The 20,107-nt window shown below is 45.0% G+C and overlaps 1 protein-coding gene across 1 annotated transcript in view; it reads right to left on the bottom strand.

The window, feature by feature from the left end:
* Positions 1 to 19,649, bottom strand: part of PHLPP1 (PH domain and leucine rich repeat protein phosphatase 1) — a 141,300-nt gene extending 121,651 nt beyond the window's left edge. Inside the window, exon 1 of the mRNA XM_082278120.1 lies at positions 18,284 to 19,649. Coding sequence (XP_082134246.1) covers positions 18,284 to 19,634 — 1,351 coding nt within the window. The 5' untranslated portion in view covers positions 19,635 to 19,649. The remainder of the gene's footprint in view (positions 1 to 18,283) is intronic.
* Between the last annotated feature and the right edge of the window lie 458 nt (positions 19,650 to 20,107).

Consider the following 20,107-nt stretch of genomic DNA (forward strand, 5'->3'; position numbering starts at 1 on the left):
ATATTTTCAAGAAAGGTGCTACACAACGACTATAGCAGATTTTAAACTCGCAAGGAAACTGACAAAATGACAGAAGCTTGCCAGGTGACAGAACAACATAACCTCCATCTGACTGTCCTGATTTGCCCCAACTAGTTTTCATGTTATGCTCTTGCAAAAGACAGTGCAATGTTGACATTAAGAGTGAAACAATGACAGATAACTATTATCACCACAAAAAAAAAGTCTAAGAGCTGGCTAAGTTAAACAGGACCAGAGGGAAATTCCAAAGCCTAATTTTATCCTCTTAAGTATCTAGATATACAGACACATTTGCAGATATATGTTCCATTCACATGATGGCTACAGCATTAATTACTATCTTACAGCATTCTGCTAAACACACACACACTGACAAGTTTAATCTTACAAAGGCATATGTTTCAACAGAGTAAATCCTACACTACTGATGGTGGGGAAAGGAGACAGTCAAGAAGTGGCTTTCAATGAAAACCAAGGTGGTTTTCATATGTAAAGCTCATCCACACAGTAAGCCTTTGACTTCTAGTTTACCTGTGTGATAGGTCCCCGATACCAGATTACAAAGGCAGAGGGAACAACACGGTCCTATGGAGACTGGCGCTTTCAGGTGATAGCATCTTGCACAAGGCATCTTGTGGCAAGTGCTCAAGTTGCTTATATAAGCCAGCAGCTAAACAAAAAGACTTGGCATTACAACAGAACAGGCAACTCTGGAGCATTCATCTACTCGAAACACTAACAGCTAGGAGGAGCAATAGCATAACTACACATTCCAACACCCCATTTTGTAACAGCAATCATTAACTCACCAGAACATGCTATAATAATTAAAAAAGAATAGGAATTACAGTTTCTGTGTAGCCCAGCTCTCCTCTTACTCACAGTACTGTCAAGCTTTCAAAGATAGTTACCTTACCTTTAATATCCTGTATTCTGGAAGGTGAAACAAGCTAATTTCAAAACAGTCAAGTTTGTCTTCACACTCTTTTTATCTCCATTGTCCACTCTGCTCCAACAGCAACCCATAATTTGCACTCATTTCCAAGTGATGCCAGCTCACTTCTTGGGCTGCCTGGCAACAGGAGTTTTACTTGTAAACCTCCCTTCAACTGACACACTCCCCCCTCCTCCAGTACTCAAGAATGTGTGGAATAGCTGAAGCTATTTATCTTCATTTTGCTAAAGACTTTCACAAGGTGTTGAAAAAATACCAGAAAACCAACCTTGAAGCAAATCTGTGCTTGCATGCACTTTTTGTTATGAAATTGGGTTCACAAAATAAGTTTAAGTAGTGACCTTCTAACTCTGAAGAGATTAAAACCTTATATATAATGTGCAATTTTATACATACCGGCAAGCAGAAGGTTTTTAATATAAATCTGTAAAAAGTAAAGCTGCCACAGGACTTTCAGAGCTTAAAATGGTAAGCTGTTCTGAAAGGAAAGCTCCCATGGATATTTGGCACTAGTATTTATAACAGAAAACAGAAATCAAAACTCACAGTTCAAAAGTTGGGGGGAAAAAGCAATATGAATAGGCTATCTAACATCAGCCATTTTTCACTCCTTGCTTCTTTGTTTCTCCTAGAACAATCCAGACATTCGGCATTACTTTCTCAGTTGCATGTGTGCCATAATCCATATGTAAATGTTCTTAACAGACCATGATCCAGAACCAATGACACCTTGGGAAAACTACTTCATTCACAACAGTTTTAAACTCATGAAGAATAATTCAGACTGATCTCTAAAACTTGTAAGCTAGAGCATGGAAAAAAGAGCCCAAATACTCACTGACAGAGTATAAGCACAATGCTTTTCCTTACAGAAACTACAAAGGAGCAGAATGAAACTCAAAAACATATTTCAGTTTTCAGGAGAACAGGAAGCTGTCCTCCAACATCAGAGTATCAAATTAAGTCTCATAGCAGGGCAATCCTTAAGTCCTATGCATGCCAGGGTCCCAATAAAGGTGGAATCTTATAAAGGTGATTACTTAGCCTTAAGGTAATCCAAGTTTAGAACATTATGTTTTAAGGGTACATTGGCTTGCAAGCTTTATACCCCAGCATAAAAAAAGTGTACTCCACCACATCCTGTGAGCCAGACACACAAAGTTTGGGTTCCTCCAATAAAGTTTCCAGATGAAACATGTTAGATACAGTGCACCCTGTCTACATAAAAAGCTTTCCATCTATGGACTTTCCTGCCATTCAGGTACCAAATTGTGTATATCCACTGTCCCGTCAAGCATTGCTCTCTCCATTTTGCAACAGACAATCCAGAGACAGGCTACCAAGCAAACACCAGGAGAGTCTGTACCACCCCAATTCTGTTTGTTTTGGTGAAAATGGCAACTTGCCCAATACCCGCTATACTTATCTAGGTAGCTGTGTGCTTTCCACAATGCCTCAGCTAGCAGCAGAAAACCCACATCAGTAAGTCACTTTCCCTTTTCCAATGCCCTTTACACATGTCAGGAATGTCTAGCTATAAAGATTAGATACCAAAGAGCAGAGATGTGAGACAGTTCCTGGTAAGTGAAATGAATGCTTAAGTTTGCACAGCATTTTGTAGTTCCTGACTACTAGCTTTGATTTAGTCATAGTTTTCTCAGTTTTGTTTCACCTTCTTGTCCCCACTCTCTCTCTCTACCCTTCCCTAAACCAAAGGAAAGCCACTGTTACCAGCTTTCTTCTCGCCAGGCTGCAAACACACTTCTTCATCCCCTCCTTGAGAGGGGATGCATTAGTAACAGTCTATGCAAGAAGATGAACATTTGGATAGAGCCTTAAAACTCAAATAGAAAAAGAATTATTTAACTTGAGCAAGTTAAATGTAAGCAGCCAGCTACCACATGCCAGCATAAAGTTTTCCTCATCAAACTCAGCACTTCAGAATACTTAAGATTACATGTGCTAGCGAAAAAGTACTAATCTATCCCCGTTCAGACAAATCCGAACATACCAAAGGATTCAGCTATCTTGGGGCTGTGGACTGTGAACTGCTCATGATTCTTTGCTCTTTCTCAAGAGCTGCCAAGTGTATAAACTGTTCCCATTATTTACTCACAGATTAACAGTTGGTAAATTGGTCCCAGGGAATCGCTGAAGAATTTTCCTTATAACCATTTCCCTTGCTTACAAAAAAAAAAACCCAACCACACAACGCCTTCCACCCCCACCCCCCCAACCCTGAATGAATGTGAGAACTTCCTGCACTCAGAACAGCATGAATAGACCTGGCAAGTAGTCAGGGAGATAGTACAGGCCCATGAATGCTCTGAATTCAGCTTCTGTGCTGCCGCTAAATTAAAGGAATTCAGGAGCCTCACAAAGGCTTGGTTATTTAATTATATTATAAAATAAAAGGCTGAATCTATTAGACAGCATACGAAAGAAACCCTTTCCCGAGTGCCTGCGCAGAACAAGCAGCCCCAGTGACTCTGCCTAACCTCCCTCTCCTCAGAGTGATGTCACCACCACACTGCTGCCAGATCCAGCAGAGCTGCCAATGGTGGTAAAGCACTGCTCTACCTGCAGGCAAGAGTTCTCACCAGCTACTCTAGGACAAGCCGTGCTTCTCTACCACATGGGGTTTTTACCTTTGCTCTTCACTCACCACAAGACTCGTGACACTTGAAAGCAAGCTACAAGCATATTTATCCCTGTACCTTCAACCCCTAACTAGATGAAGTCATACATCAGCATTCAAACCCTCTGTTCACTTCAAGTGCCTTCAGTAAAAACCAAAGCACACACATTCAGAAAGAGTAACAACTACCAGTAAACAGCGAGATGCAAAAACTCTACTTTTTTTCCCTGATCATGTGCTACTTTCCCCCCCTTTATAACTACCAAGGAACAAATGCACCCAGCAACTTGCCTTACAGGTCATTAGGAAACAAAGTCACAGCAGCTTCCCCTTATTAAGGACTCTGTTGCTCATCAAATCTCTGAACAGCCTCACATACACATCAGAAAATGGACAGGGCAAGAACAGCACACAGAGGGAAAGATCAAAATGACCCATGCAGAGAGCACCATGCACTCATTTTTACAGTTCAGCTGGCCACGCCTGCAATTTGGGAACCCAGGCTGGTACAGGTGAGACACCAGCACCTTGTGCCTTGCCAGAAAGGTGACAGCCCTACATCTCATCAAATCACAGTGAAATGTTCAGGGTAGTGGCCTGCTGGCATGGCTTAATGGGACCTGCAACCAGCTACCACCACGCTTTTCACTAACAAGAAGGAAAGCAAATATTCACATCCGGAGCAAAGCTGCCAGGTGTGCCTGCCTGCAGACAGTCCCACGGGTGTATTCTCCTAAGCCTGAGTTGCCAGAAGGACAGCTGTAACTCCATTGTGGAGAAGCAAATGCACAAAAGAATCCAAAAAGACAGAACAGGATGTTTATGTATGAATGATAAGACAAGGTTTGTCTAATATTTCATTAGGGAAATAAGGATATTTGCACTATTTCCCTGCTATGGATGAAGACATCATTATATTCAGACATTGCTGCCACAAAAAGTTTAGTGGTTCTATAAAAATAAAAAGCGGGCATAAAAAACTTTAGGTCACAGCATTTGTTTTGGTATGGAGAGCATCTACATTAGGTATGAAAGTTAGACATTAGTCTCCAACCACCTTTGGACAACTACATACTTTGGTGCAAAGCAGTATAGTCATGTCTACAGAAAACAGCCCAAAGGACTTTCGACTGAGAACATGCTGTACATGAAAATTAGTGGATATGAGCTAAAGTAAAACCTGAATGTGAAAAATGCAAAAAAAATGTGAAGAAAAATGCCGGTACAACCTCAAATCCATAGCGCCAAGGCATAATGGCCAAAGAACCTACTGAAGAGCAAGGTTAAATACCACCTCTAATTAAGGATTGCCAATGTGCACAGCAACAGAACAAACCTGAACTAACCATACCACATCTGGAAAGGCAATTCCCCAACTCCAAGTGCAACAGGGTTAAGAACCTCACAGAACAAAGAAAACATAGATGCAAGAACAGTTCACCTCTATAAAAATTACAGTTGTTCTTGTGTTCACCAGTGACAAGGACACATAGAATCATAGAATATCCTGAGTTGGAAGTGACCTACAAGGATCACTGAATTCCAACTCTTGACCTGGCACACAACAGCCCCGAGAATCACATCGTGTATCTGAAAATGTTGTTCAAACACTTCCTAAACTCTGGCAGGCCTGGTGCCACGACCACTTCCCTGGGGAGCCCATTCCAGTGTTCAGCCACATTCTGGTGGTTTCCTGACATCCAGCCTAAACTTCCCCTGACACAGCTTCATGCCATTCCCCCAGGTCGGGAGGAAGCTGCAGGCTGCAATGAGGTCTCCCCCTCAGTCTCCTCCAGGCTGAGCAAACCAAGTGACCTCAGCCGCTCCTCTTAACACTTCCCCTCTAGATCCTCCACCATCTTTGCAGCCCTCCTTTGGACTCCTTCCAATGGCTTGAAATCTTTCTTATATGGCAGTATGCAAAACTGCACACAATATTCAAGGTGAGGCTGCACCAGTGCAGAGCAGAGCAGGACAATCCTCTTCCTCAGCTGGCTGGTGATGCTGTGCCCAATGTACCTCAGGACATTGTTAAGCCCTTTTGGCTGCAAAGGCACACTGCTGACTCATATTCTACTTGCCATTGACCAGGATCCCCAGATCTCTGCAAGGCTTCTCTCCAACCTCGCATTCCCGGGTTCCCACATTCCAGGTGCAGAATCGGCACTTGCCCCGTTAAACTTTCTGTGGTTGGTATGCAGTTCTCTTCTGGACAGAAATCGGAACACTGAGTTCCCAGGACCTGCCTGCCAGGAATCCTACATTTTTCGGGGCTACAAGAGGAGACTAGACTTTCCCTGTACAATACTCCCTACTCCCCAGCAGCACTTTCCTTCACAATACAGAAAGGACAATGATTGCTAACTCCATGTTTTATTTAACTTGTCTAGTTGATCATGCCTAGCTTAGCTGGTGACAGCAAACATGAGAGCAGTGCCAAATGCTGAATCTCCTCCGTGTCTGCTGCGCACATTCCTAAAAAGCAGAAGCTTTAAGGATATGTTGCATGTAATACCACTGTTTACAAGTCAGTCTAATGCCAAAGAATCAGTATATCCAATCCTAGGTTCAAAGGCTATAACAGCATGAACACTTCTACCATCAGCCATAATTCTTACTATGCAAAATCAGCCTTTTTTTTCCTTTATTTCATAACCAGTTTACAAATTCTTCTAATAGACAGTTCGGGCCACAACCCTAGCCTTTTAAAATCCTACATTTGCTGGAGATGCTTTCCTGGATGAAGTGCATACATGTGACACAGCATTTTTTATTTAAACAAAAAAAACCCTAAAAACTTTTCAAATGCTTATTCCTGTAATATAAAGATACAGTACACCTTAAACTGCTTTAAGGCTCTATTCTTTTTATCTCTTTTGACTACACCATTGCCTGATGCTACATTGTTGACATATACAGACAGCAACTCGTTGGATTTGTTACAGCCATGTGCTGTGACTCTCTCGAGAGAATTTTACTTACTTATTCTTGCAGCCCTGTGTTATCCATGCTAGAACAAATGCTCTTTTCTACAAATAATGCAGGGGTACTGTTTGATACACAGCTTTACAGATACAGGCACAGGAGAATGAGGAACACACAAAGAGGCCTGCTGATACATGCATATTGAAAAGAAACCCTTCAAAATCTTGACTAAGAAGACTCAAGTTGTACAAAATGGCTGAGCTGGCAAATGCAGCCAAGAATGTAAAAAACTTCCAGTAGAAATAGGAGTAGGAAAGGGGGGAAAAAAGAGGAAAAAGGAAGAAAAGGGGGGAAGGGAAAAAGACAAAAGGAAAAACAGAAAAAGAAGAAAAATAAAAGCACTGCAAAAAAAAGAAAAGTAGGAAAAAAAAGGAAAAACAAGAAGGCAGAAGGGGTGGGAAGTATCTAGCTGCCTGTTCTAGGCTGAAAGAATCTACAGTTGATCTCTGCTTGGCAATCTGCTGACACTCTCAAGACAGTGCTGTTCACAACTAAGGTGACAAATCTGCATTCCCCATTTCCACAGTGTAACTAAGTAGTATCAGTTATTTCCCAGGAACTCAAAATACATCTCCTATTAACACAGAACTGAAGCAGCAAGAGGTGCTGAAACTGCTCACACTCCCGTGGAGCACTGCACAAAGGATCACATCCCACCCAGTGTTGCAAATTAAACATCATATATACCTCAGGCTCTAGCAGACTGTTTTGTCCAGAGAAACATTTACTCAGACACTCACAGAAGAATATGACCTAGTCCACAGGAGGCTACAAGGTGTCTTAATCTCTGTACTACAGTATCTAGTGGTACTGATCTATATATTTTCATTCTAGGTTTCAATTACAAGAAGCTGCAAGTTGCAAAATAAACTAGGGTCTTTTATCACAAAGATTCAGAAAAGAAACATTCTGAAGCATTTTTCTGACAAGAGACGCATCCAATATTTAACCTGCAAAGCAAAATAAGTAAAATAATTTAACGTACTCTTCTCATATTAGCAGGAATTAAAGTTATCATTTGATTAAGGAGATTAAAGAGACACACACCAAGCAGTCCTCAGAGCTATAGTCTAATCTTAGCAGGGATGAATATGCTTATACAGATGATACCATTGTTCTGGAAGTCATGAAATGAAAACACTTTCAGTATCTAATAGCCTGAAATGTATCACATTAATCTTCTGTTTATTCACAGGGAATATACAGACTATAGGTTCTAATTTAATTGATACAGACAAGGGACATGTTTTTCATGCCACCAAACCAACCCACCTACTCCCCCCAAAAAACAAAAACAAAACGAAAAAGAAAAAAAGATATAAGACACATCCCCAGCAACTTCCCAGAGCTTGGACATTTCAAATATTTTCAGTCAGTCCTTTCTTTTATTAGCTAGGACACCCAAGACACACAGGCTAACTGCTTGCTCTGAAAGGATATAAACTCAGGTCTACTTCTAAATAACAACAAATTTTTAATCTACACAACCATACTATGAGCTGCATGCTTTTGCCAAGACAGTACATTGGAAGTCCTCAACTCAGGAATAATTTTGTATAATTACATATTACACAAAGTCCTGTTGGTGTTTCTAAAATGTTAAATTGCATCTCCCAGACATATGTGATTAACTTCTCTTTGAGACACATCCTGTTTGCAACCAGCAAAGTATCATGCTTTAGTGTTTGTGGCCAAAAAATACTGGTACCAGAAGAAACCAAGAGCTCCTAGACTGTTAACTTCAGTTCATTAGACATGCTAGTCGTCTTCCAGATGTTCCACCACTTCATTCTTAACACTTTGTCATTAACTTTTTTATTTCAACAGACAAACTTTATAGCATGAAAGCAAATAGATGTAGATGCGGAAAGTCAATGGTGACATGCAGTAACTATGTCTGAGACAACCTAGTAAGTTTCATAAATAAAATGATTGCTCACTGATGTCCCCTAGAGGTCCCTCTGTCCCACTAAGTAGAACACAGAAGAAGGAAAAATACCCCTCCTCCATCACTTACTAGTCCTGCACTTCAGTCACAACAACCCCATGCGGAGCTACAGGCTGTGGGCAGTGGCTGGAAAGCTGCCAGGTGGAAAAGGACCTGCAGGTGCTGGCTGACAGCCGCTGAACAGGAGCCAGAGTATGCCCAGGTGGCCAAAAAGGCCAGTGGCATCCTGGCCTGGATCAGCAATAGTGCAGCCAGCAGGAGCAGGGCAGTGATTGTCCTCCTGTCCTCAGCATTCGTGAGACTGCACCTGGAATCCTGTGTTCAGTTCTGATCCCCTCACTACAAGAGGAACATTGAGGTGCTGAAGCAAGTCTGGAGAAGGGCAACAGAGCTGATGAAGGGCTGGAGCACGAGTCTGATGAGGAGCAGCTGAGAGAGCTGCGAGTGTTTAGCCTGGAAAAAAGGAGGCTGGGGAGCAGAGAACCTTATCACTCTCTATGGCTGCCTGAAAGGAGGCTGTAGCCAGGTGGGGGGTGGTCTCTCTTCCCAGGCAGCAAGTGACAGGACAAGAGGAAATGGCCTCAAGCTGCACCACATGAGATTCAAGCTGGACATCAGGAAGAATTTCTTCATTGAAAGGGTGGTGAGGCATTGGAATAGCCTGCCCCCGAAGGTGGTGAAGTCACCATCCCTGGAAGCATTCAAGAAACAACAGGACATGGCACTTAGTGTTTAGTTGGCATGGAGGTATTCAATCAAAGGTTGGATTCAATGACCTTGGAAGTCTTTTACAACCTTAACAATTCTATGAATCTGAGTCAATCATCATAAAATAACTCATGATAAGGAGTCACTGGTTCATCTGACCAATCATCCAATAAGCAAGCAGACTGCACACATAGTTAGCTCTGCTGCTTGTAGGACTCTAAGCACAAATGCAGTGCTCCTACTTACTATCTGCTGTAAGAAAAAGGTTAGCAAGGATCTGACAGTAAGACAAAGCAAGTGCTTGAATGAGAACAACAAAACACCTCTGTACACATTCTGATCACAAAACTCATTGTCCACTTAGATACTTACAACTTCCAAGGCAGCATTAAAACTGATGAGAGCTCCTTAGATAGAGCTCCTCCATGGCACATACAAAAGCAAAATTGTTGCTGGTAAGAACTTTCAAGCTTTTCTGTACCATTTATATGAGAGCGAATAATAGCTTGAACAAGGCATAGTTATTGTTTAAAGAACCATGCAGCTTTTTCAAAGGAAAAGAGTCAGTATTATTCTCATCAAGTGAAGGTGCCTGAATCACAGGTTTTGTTCTACTCTTAATGCTGCATCTACAATTCTCTCCTCCCCAGAGCACACATTCAGAAAAGGAGTGGCCTGCTCCTTATCTTAATTACAGGTCTTACTATCTCTTTCTCTTTGGACACAAAGCTTCATAAATCGAACAAACAGGAAGAGAAACTGCATTCAGATTACATAATGAGGTTTATGTAAATTGCACCTACAGCCCAGGGTCCTGAACTTCAAAGGCATTCCAGCTCCTCGTTACCCCTTGGACCAAGGCCCATTGTTTTGTCTTTATTTAAATAAGTTGGCATGGCATTTGGAGTGCTTGCAGATGAGAGGAGCTGGTTCAAGTGGCTATTTATGGGGGTTTGAGAAATATTATTACAATCCAGAGCCTAGTAATGCTGAAGATTTCCGTTGCCACTGCACAAGACCAAGAACAATTAATACCCCACAGAGGAACAAATTTACCTCTGGCCCACAAAAACACGTTGAGTTAAACTCCAAAAATCTTGCCCACTTACACAATTTTCATTTTCTTCCTACCAAGAACTAGATAAAACTGGAGAGAAAAATCCCCTGAAACTCAGTATTTTGCATCAATATGTAAATAGCTATTTTTAGCTGTCAAATCAAGGAATACACAGTTAGTTGAGCAACGAGTATCTTCAGTATCCCTCCAAATAAGTCAAAGCCAGCTGGAAGAAATTTTACTTCCCTATCAACAGAAAAAGCTTCAAAGAATAGTATGCTACGTTGTGAAATTAAATGCCTTCACTCCAGGAGGTCTTTCTTCCTGATTTTACAGTTGTCATTTTTAAATGCCATGTCCTCCAAAGAACAATTTTTGCCCCTATAATAATGGGGGGATGAAGCAGGAAGGGGGTACAAAACCCCCAAGAGATTATGTACCATTCCCATTCTTTCACATATTTAACCACAACCATGGGAGCAGAAAGTCTCAGCCATCAGACCCTGAAGGTCAGGACTAGCTAGCTAGCTAACCAGGGAAGCAAAAGGAATTCTGGCTGGGGCAACTGGCATAAAGAACCTGGACTATCCACTTATGTAACTAACTGATTTTACATGACAGAGGCAGGGAGTGCAAAGGGTAGTGACATGGTGAGTAACAGACAAGACCCCAAAGGGCGATTACTGACAGTGCCTTTTTAAAAAAAACCAAACACCACAGCAGCTGTGCCAGCACAGACATCACACAAAACTAGTTCCACTATTAGTTTTGCCTACCTGAAATCCTGAATGGAACTTCAGCAGAGCACAGTATTTTTATTCGCTTAAAACCCACATACATCCCTCTGTGACTGTACAACAGCTGCTGCATTCCAAACAGCAAGTGATGTCTTTTCTTTACATGTAACAGTTTATCGCATGCCACACATGTGACAAAAAGTAAACTAAGGGTTAAATAAAATATATCATAAATAATACTTAAGTTTAAAATTCTCAGATACCTACGGTGACTTCAGTCTATACCAGCAATCAGTGGGAAAATGTTCAGTTAGAATTTGCCACGAGTTATTTTTAGAAAGCGGTATCTATGTTAAGATACCACAGTGGATAAATGCCAGCCGAATTGAAAAAATAACTAATCTACAATGAATACAGGTTATTTTCTAGTGAAAAATGTACAGATTACACTCGCAAAAAAGGCAACACTACAGCTAATTCAACTGTCCAGAACAGCTATTTACGGACAAAAGTTACACAAAGAATAAAACATGGCACTTTGGAATGAAGCACAAAACTGAAAAATCTAGGATTTTCACAGAAATTTTCCGCCATAAAATCTATAGAGTTTAACTACCTCAAATCTATACATAACTCTGACAGTACCATGTAGTTGTAATTTTAACAGGTTTCCAATCTCTCAGATGATTTTCTTAAGCAAGCTATCATTGGGGTTTTTTTAAATGAGGACCATTGTCCTCATGTGATGTTTCTTAAATACCCTGTGAAGGGCTTGATCTTCCAGAATTCCTGTCTTAGAGGCAAATACAGAAAAAGTTAAGACACATTCATTTTTCAGTGAGTTTAAAATGTTTTAGTTGTTTATGAAGGTTGGTTGCATTTCTCTTAAAACATCTCAGAGAAGGAAAAACTAAGACAGAATCACATGGTCAAGACAGTGAAGTTTACAAACCTGAAGATATTTTGGTACACCCTGCCCCACCCTTTTTACTTAAGTTTCCCTGCAATAACTGCAACTGACTTCAAGCATCAAAATCCATTCCATTTGAACACACACACACCAAATATTTTACCAAAATACCCTCAAAGGTAACTGTATCTTTCAGTTCTGTGGGTTAAAGAATATAGATATTACAGAGCTTCTCCAGACAAATGGCTTCCCAGAGTGCAAATCCTCATTTGAGCAAAAGTTCTAAAATAGAGCAATGAAACTGACTCAAGGGAAGCTGAAAACAAGACCACGAGCACTTTGATCTGATCTGAAATGCCTGTGTGCCCCATTCCTCAAGAAGTGAAATAATGAAACACTGAAGACTGAGTCAAACTACCTTTGCTTCTGTCCAAGGCAAATAGAAGGTCAGTTTTTTATTTCTTTTGCTTTTTTCCCCCCTGAATTAATGTACTAATAGCTTAAATAGTTATTCAAAATGATCACCCCTTAACGCAGAGGGAAATAAAGAGGTAAGCACATGAGGTACAGGTTTCCTCCAAAACAAAAAGCTAAGTACTACAAGTAGCAGTCTCCAAGATTTCCATCTCTAAACTTCTATTCTATGGAATTCTATACGCATATATTTTTTCAAACTGACCTGCTCAGGCAGGTTGTCTTAGACTTGCCTCTTTTCCACAGGATCACTCAAACAAGAAATGAGTATCTCTTTATATTGTTTTATAAAGAGATTGTTTTAACTATCAAAGCAGGTTTTGATAGTTAAGAAGCACACACCAGTTACTAACACTGGTTCGAATGAATCCTTTTTTTTTGTTCTATTAAGCAGTACCTCCCAAAGAACTATGTAGTGCTTTAGATGCATAGCAGTCTGTCAGTGTCCTAAGAGAACAGATGGATGCTTTAATTACAGAAGGGCTCTTAGGTATATCAGCAATTCCATCATAAAGAGGATGTTTATGTACAGTTAAAAAAAAAAAAAAGACGGGGGAGAATAATTGGTAAAAAAATGCAAGAAGGACAGTATCAAAACACATTAAGTGAAGAGAAAAGAAAAAAGAATGCCGCATTCTGTGCTGCAGCAGTGAAGAAATTCAGCTCCTGGATGTACCAAATTAGGTACTACATATTTAGTATATATAGTAACTGCTATGCACGTCACATTAAAATCTCCCGTGTTGGTACTCAACACGTACTTAAGTTATGGATGCTAGCCAGCAGTACAACAGAATTTAAAAGTTGCAAAAACCATTGTACTTAACAGCTGTCACATACCAAAGCTCAGCTGCACCAGCATTCCAGCATTATCTGCTTGGTTCCTCCTGTGCAGGAGCCCTGAGAGCCCCCCTGAAAGCTGCCTACCTCAGAAAGACCCCATTCCAACAGGAGATAAGCAAACAGCTATGCGCATGAACAGGTGGAGCCAGCCAAAGGCACCGAAACCATTTTAAACTTTCCTGCGGAACAGGACTAGAAATGTCCTTACCTTGGGACCCACATGGACCAAGCCTGGGTTTAAACTGCTATGTAGCTGAAATGTGAGAGTTTCCCAAAGAGGCAAGTTTTAGGTATTACTTCTCTCTGCAGGAGATGCCAACGCATAAACGATTACAAGGTAAAAGAGTGTTCATCCAGGTCATGTTATGAAAGAAAAAAAAACCCATCAAGATTACAGAAGCCCTAGGCAGAGGCTGTTTTTCCTTTCGGTTTCAGACAAGTTCACAGAGACCTCCCCTGTCCAATCACACCTGCAAAAAGACATCCATTCACATTAATGTGAATTAATTCCTTTCATGTTGAAGATATTAGATGTCAGAACTATGTCAGTGCTGCAAAAGCAGCTTTTTAGGGCACGACTGTTCTCCCACACTCAGTTAATAATAAAAAGAGTGTCTCTGGCACGCTTCCCCTCCATAACGGCACTTAGTCACCTTAAATCAAGTTTATCAACGTATTAAATAGCTGAACTGAGTTATTCACCAAGTAGCACAACAAGAACCCAGCAATTCAATACATTTCACATTCCGCAAAGCTTGCATTGCCAGGCCTCTGGCAGCTTCTACACTAAGCACCTGAAACCGTGTTTCCATCTATCTAGCTGGAAGTCTCAGTATGACCCCAACTAAAAGATGTACTTTTTTTAAAGAAGGCAAGCAAACACAGTTACTCAGAGCAGCACAACTGATCCTGACACTGGATCTTCCCACCCTTTTCTCTACTGGACAGAACAACATCCCTTAAAACGTACTTCAAGACCAAGCTAGATTCATTTTTCTTCACAGCTTTCCAAAAGGCCATGTGAGCCAAAAGGATCTCTTCCCAAGTAATACATGACAACCAGATGCAAAATTAACACCCCTAATTACATCTGGCATTTCTTAGTATTCTGCCTATAGGCAGTCATCTACTGAAAAAGTGATATATATGATGACACCAGCAGGTGCAGAAGCCCTATGTCACATCAGGGGGCAGAGAATTTAATGGTGGCCAAGTGTCAGAATCAGAAACATCACCTTTCAGGCACTAAAACAAAAAAGCCTCAAATATCCATTGCACTGAACCAGTCTTAAAGACCAGGATCATGTTACTCATGCTCCTTGCCATGCAGAAGCTCCAGAACACAGCACTAAATAGAATTCCATGCTTATTTTTGATCTAAAACAAATAAGCAGTTTTGCAGCTTTAAATGAGATTGTTGTATTAGTCTGTTTTTCCTTCTACATGCAAATTATAGGGAAGACAAGGCCACTGGGACAACAATTATTTTTACGGAGCAATAAGAAATATTATAACTTGTTTGCAAGAAGTCTTCTGGATCACAGCCACTCTTGAGGTTTTAGGAATAGTTTAGGAAGTCTGACCTAATCGGTCTCCCAGCGACAATATCATGACTGTAATTGCACTATGGATTCTTACACAGTTCCATAACTCAGTCACACAATATCTCAACAGAAAGCTATTTAACCATATCCTTTTAAATAGAGATTAGGTATTTCAAACTTTGAGGACATTTTATTTTGTTAAGACAGGGTTCAACAGATAGAAAAATTGACATGCCTGACCAATCACTAATGCCCAGTTTTGCTTAAATTGATGTTACAGGGAGTAGGACGAGCCCCTTAAAGCTGTAAGGGATTTTGTTTTAGCAGTGGTGTTATCTGTTTAATGCTTACAGTCAAGACACTGAAGAAATCAACCACATTCACGCTCTTGAGGAAGAAAATGAGAGGAGACACCAGAATAAACATGCACTAACCACATTCTGAAACAAACCAAGGCAATGTACAGGAAGCACTTTTACCTTCTTAGTGTCCCATTTTGGTTTTGAGGGTTTTTAAAAGACCAGATATTTCATTTACAGAATATTTGTGGATTGCTTTTTATAAAGAAAACTGTTTTGACACAGCAGAAAATTCTGATTCTCTGCAGTTCTCCTAGCAATAATTTTTTTAATCTGTGTTTTCCAGATTCCACAACAGGAGAAATTGCCAGCCTACAGCAATCCCCAAAACTATCTGCTATATTGTCTTATTTGGAATTTGTAACATTAAGTTTCAGTACAGTCATCTTCCAGTCTTAAAGCTCTCTCCCCTCAGAAATAAAAAAAAAAAAAAAAAAAAAACAACCAAAAACAAAGTCATCACTTCAGTCCCTTCTTCTCTCCCCACTCCAAAGGGATTAGGTGAAAGAATTCCTTCTAGAAGCAATGCAATAAATCCAACCTAGGTTTATGCCATTTCACATCAGTACAAGACCAGTATCACCAAATCCTACTGAGACAGTTTGCAGGAAATTACAGGGATAGAGATGCTAGTGGTTCTCTATCCATTGGGACAAGCCAGCCCGCTTAAATCAACGAAGTCCTAGGCAAACAGGAAATCACTGTTTTAAAGCTTTCCTTAGGGTATGATCCTGGAGGATCATTTATTAAAAAGGTATTTCTCCTAAGCAAAACACTTAACTTTGGGGCCAAAAAAACCGCTCCACTTTCCAGTGTAATTTGGTGTGTATTCTTTTTAAGTGTCTCTCCTTCCCTCCCTTTCATCTTCAGGTTGTGTGTGTATAAAATAAGGAAGCAGAGATAACTTGCCAAGACAGTTACATAAAATCAGTATGATTACATGTCAGTAATATTTTCTTAGCTGTTTTTGGCTGGTCTGGTACGTTAGATGCTGCAACCTTTCTTTTACAAGGTGTTTCTTTTCACAGGTGTTTTAGAAGTTGATCACAGATCCCCTCAAAGAGATAAAGATTTCAAAAAACGCTGCACTTTTGAAGTACAGAGGCATACTTGTTAGCATATGAACTTGCATAAGAAATTTGCATTAATTTAATCCTATGTATGCTCACAGAAATACCCTTCTATCTGGTAGTTTTGTACAAGGAAGTCTAAAATGTATGAGCTACGTTAGCAGTCAAGTTGAGACACTGAAATAAAACAGAGTTGGAACATCCTCATTTAGCACGTATAATTAATCATTTAATGCATTAAAACTACATGCAAACAGGCTTAGCTGTGTGTAAGACTTTGCCGTGTTTCCTGATTGTGTTTTCTTTAGAACACATCCTGTTAGAAAAGGAGGCACACAGCTGTCCCAATTTAAAACACGTGTGTGCATCCCCATTTAATGGTGGGGTGGGACTGGAAATAAAGGAAGCAACATCCCTCCCAGCATCACCTCCTGACTTCCATCCTCAACAGCACGGCAGAGAAACACAAAAGACCACAATCATCATCTGAAAAAAAAGTATTTTAAGCTACTTTCTAACCCCAATGCATCTAACCTACTTCTGTCAATTCCTTTAACAAATACTACTTTTGCACTCGTTATGCCAGGGTTATTGTACAATCGAAAAATCTGAAGAAAAGCTGAATCGACCACTTGCCACCACTCCCATATTCTCTTCTGAATAAAGGGCACTTATCCAGTGTACTGTTCTCCTTCCCACCCCACCATTACTGACTCCATTTGACATTCAGTGGAATTCACTCGAGAAAAGAATCTCTGTATTTTTCAGAGTTAAAGCACTGAATTCTCACGGTTCATTGAAGGACCATTCTGCTCAGCCAACCCAGACAGGGGATGGATGGCATGTGCTACTTTGCTAGCATGACCTCATCTCGGAATATCACATTTACCTATTTCACAGGTAAACTTACAAGGTATTTGAATGCATGCTTGGGCATTAAACAACTCCTTTTTGAAGAGATGTACAGGACAGTTAAAACCCAAGAAGTTCCGAGATTACAGTAAGTCTTTTACACCAACTAACTGACACACAAGGTATTTTTAAACCTCCCTAAAACTGCAGAGGGTTGCATAATTACGACGTGGGAGCTAACTTTTCCACCCAACACTCTCCAAATTTTGTACTGTATGCTGTAACAGCAAAGCTCCATTACAAGGCTTCTCCCTTTTCATTAAAAAAGGCTTTGACCACCCCGCTTCCAAAGACCATGACCTCTGCTTCCCTACTTCTCTCACTTACTGCCTCAGTCTCTCAGTGAAGTGCCACCACTCTAACGGGAAAAACTGATGCCAACAACGCGGAAAGCCAAGTGCAGGATTTTGTTTGCAGGAATGCACCGCTCTCAGCTCAGGCATCTGCGTGCCCTGTACTGTTGTAACCTATTACAGGAGCAAGAACTGCGCGGGGCTTCCCCTTGGGAAGGAGCCGGCTGTGCCCCCGGCTCCGCGATGGGGCGGGTTCGACGCACCCCGGAGCGAACACGCAGCTCCATTAAACCGTGAGCGAGCTGCCGGCATCCCGCAAACACTTGGAACCGCCTTCGACCTCCCGTGCCCGGCAGCGGCACCGATGCAATTCCTCGTCACTAGGGAAAGCAGTAGTAGATTAAAGCTGATTTAACCTCGAACGCCCAGTGCCGCTGCTGGGAACGGGAAAACAACACAAGCGCGACCTCCATTACCGAGGCGCTGAAGGGAGGGGAGGCTGCTCTGGGCACAGCGCTGGAGCAGCCTGAGCGCAGCTGACACCGCGGCTTCTCCCGGCAGCCGGCTCGGGGCAGCGCTTCCCGCCGCCGCCGGGGACCTCCCGGCATGGCCCCTCCCCGGCGCGGCGCGGAGACACCCGCGGGCCGCCTTCCCCGTGACAGGGGACAGCCCCGGGCCACCTTTCCCGTGACAGGGGACAGCCCGGCGGAGGACCAGCGCCCAGCCACCCGCACGCCCTCCGCTCACCCCGGCGCCCACGGCGTCAACAGCCGGGGCAGTGGGCGCGGCTCCCGCCCCTTCTCCCCGGTCGCCCCCCGGCCCCGCTCACCGGCGTAGAAGCGGATGAGGCAGCCGGTCTCCGAGTCCATGCCCTCCTCCTGCACCCGCCACAGGTCCCGGAAGCCCAGCTGGGAGAGGTAGTCGTTCTGGATCTGCAGCGGCTTCTCGTGGGCCTCCAGCCGCCGGCTGGTCTCCCCGTGCAGCTGTACATACAGGGCGGGCGGCCCCGCTGGCTGCTCCCGCCCGCCGGCCGCGCCCGCCGGCACCCCCACTGCCCGCCCCGGGGACAGCTCCCCCGGGCAGGGGGGGCCCCGGCCCGGCCCCGCACCTGCTTCTTCCACCCCGTCGGGGGGCGCCGGCTCCACCTCCAGCTCGTCCGAAGAGGACGAGCCGCCGCCGCCGCCACTGCTGTAGGGGTCCAGCCGGTCGGAGACGCTCTCGGCGCTGGGGCTGAAGCTCTCGGTGTCGGAGCCGGCCGGCCCCAGCTCCCCCAGCAGGGAGGGGCAGGAGAGCGGCGGCCCCGCAAGGTACAGTTCGGCCGGCGGCGCCCCGGGGCTGAAGTCGGAGGGCGCCGGGCTCGGCCGGCTGCCGGCCAAGTCGCTCTCCTCGGCGCCGCTGCACAGCGGCAGGCGGTCGGGCCGCGGCGCTTCCCCGCAGCCTCCTCCGGACAGCCCGCTCCGCGTCCCCCGCCGGCTCCTGGGTTTCTCGTCCGGCTGCGGACGCAGCCCCTCGGCCGCGGGCTCGGGCGGCGCCTCGGCGGGGCCCGCCGGCGGTTCGGGCGGGGGCTGCGGCGGCGGCGCGCCCGCCTTGCCCAGCACTCGCACCACGCTGCTGCCGCCCCGGTGGCCGAGCTGCTGCAGCCGGGCGGCCACCTCGGCCGCCGTGGTCTCCAGGGTGCAGAGCACCGGGCGCAGGTAGCAGTTCATGTGCCGCTCGTAGACGTGGACGCAGCCCCGCTGCAGGTCCCGCCGCACCCAGTCCCGCTCCGGGGGCTGCAGGGGCTGCAGCTGCCGGGGAGGCTTCAGCAGCAGCAGCGCCTTCCTGTCCAAGCTGCGGGTGCCCAGCGAGGGGGCCGGGGAGCCGCCGGCAGAGGGGGAGGCGGTGGAGAGGTTCCTCTTCAGCCTCCCTCGCCGCAGGAGCAGGGAGTTAGCGCTGCCGGCCCCGCCGGGGGCCGCCGGAGTCCCGCTGGCCGCCAGCGCCGCGGGAGGAGCGAAGCCGCCGGCTCCCCCTCGCCTCCGCCGCGGGCCGCCGGCTCCTTTGCCGTCCAGCTGCCCGCCGCCGCCCGACGGCTCCGCGCCGCTCTCTGCCTGACTCCTCCTGCCCGGGGAGCCACTCTCCGGCTCCCCCCGCCCGCTTCCCGCCGCCGGGGCTTCTGCCGCTCGCTGCTGCGCGGGCTCCATCGCCCGCGGGGCCGGGGATGCCGCCGCCGCCCTGCTGGGAGCGCCGCTCGGCGCGGCAAGGGGGGGCCCGAGCGGAACGCGGCGCCGCGTCCCGGGGGTGGGGGGGATTACGTAGCAGCCGCGGGAAGCATTCCGCCGGTGCCCGGCTCAGTCCCGCTCCCCGGCCGTCGCCAGCGCCATTAGGGAGGGAGGCAAGCAGGCAAGGAGCGAGCGATCCCGCTACCGTCCGCCGCTCCCCGCGCGCGCGCGGCTCATGAATATTAACGAGCCGACGGGGAGCGAAGGAGGCTCGCGAGGGTGACGCCACCGCTCGCGCGGCGGGGCGGGGCCTCGCCGATAAACACAGCGTGACTCCCAGCCGGCCCGGGCGGCGCGCGAGGGCCGCCGGGAGCTGTAGTCCCGCGGCGGCCGCCGGGAGCTGTAGTCCCGCGGCTTCCCGCCGGCTCCGGGGGCCGCGCAGGCTCCGGGGCGGG

This window comes from Coloeus monedula (assembly GCF_965178545.1).
Source record: "Coloeus monedula genome assembly, chromosome: 1".
Classification (NCBI taxonomy): domain Eukaryota; kingdom Metazoa; phylum Chordata; class Aves; order Passeriformes; family Corvidae; genus Coloeus; species Coloeus monedula.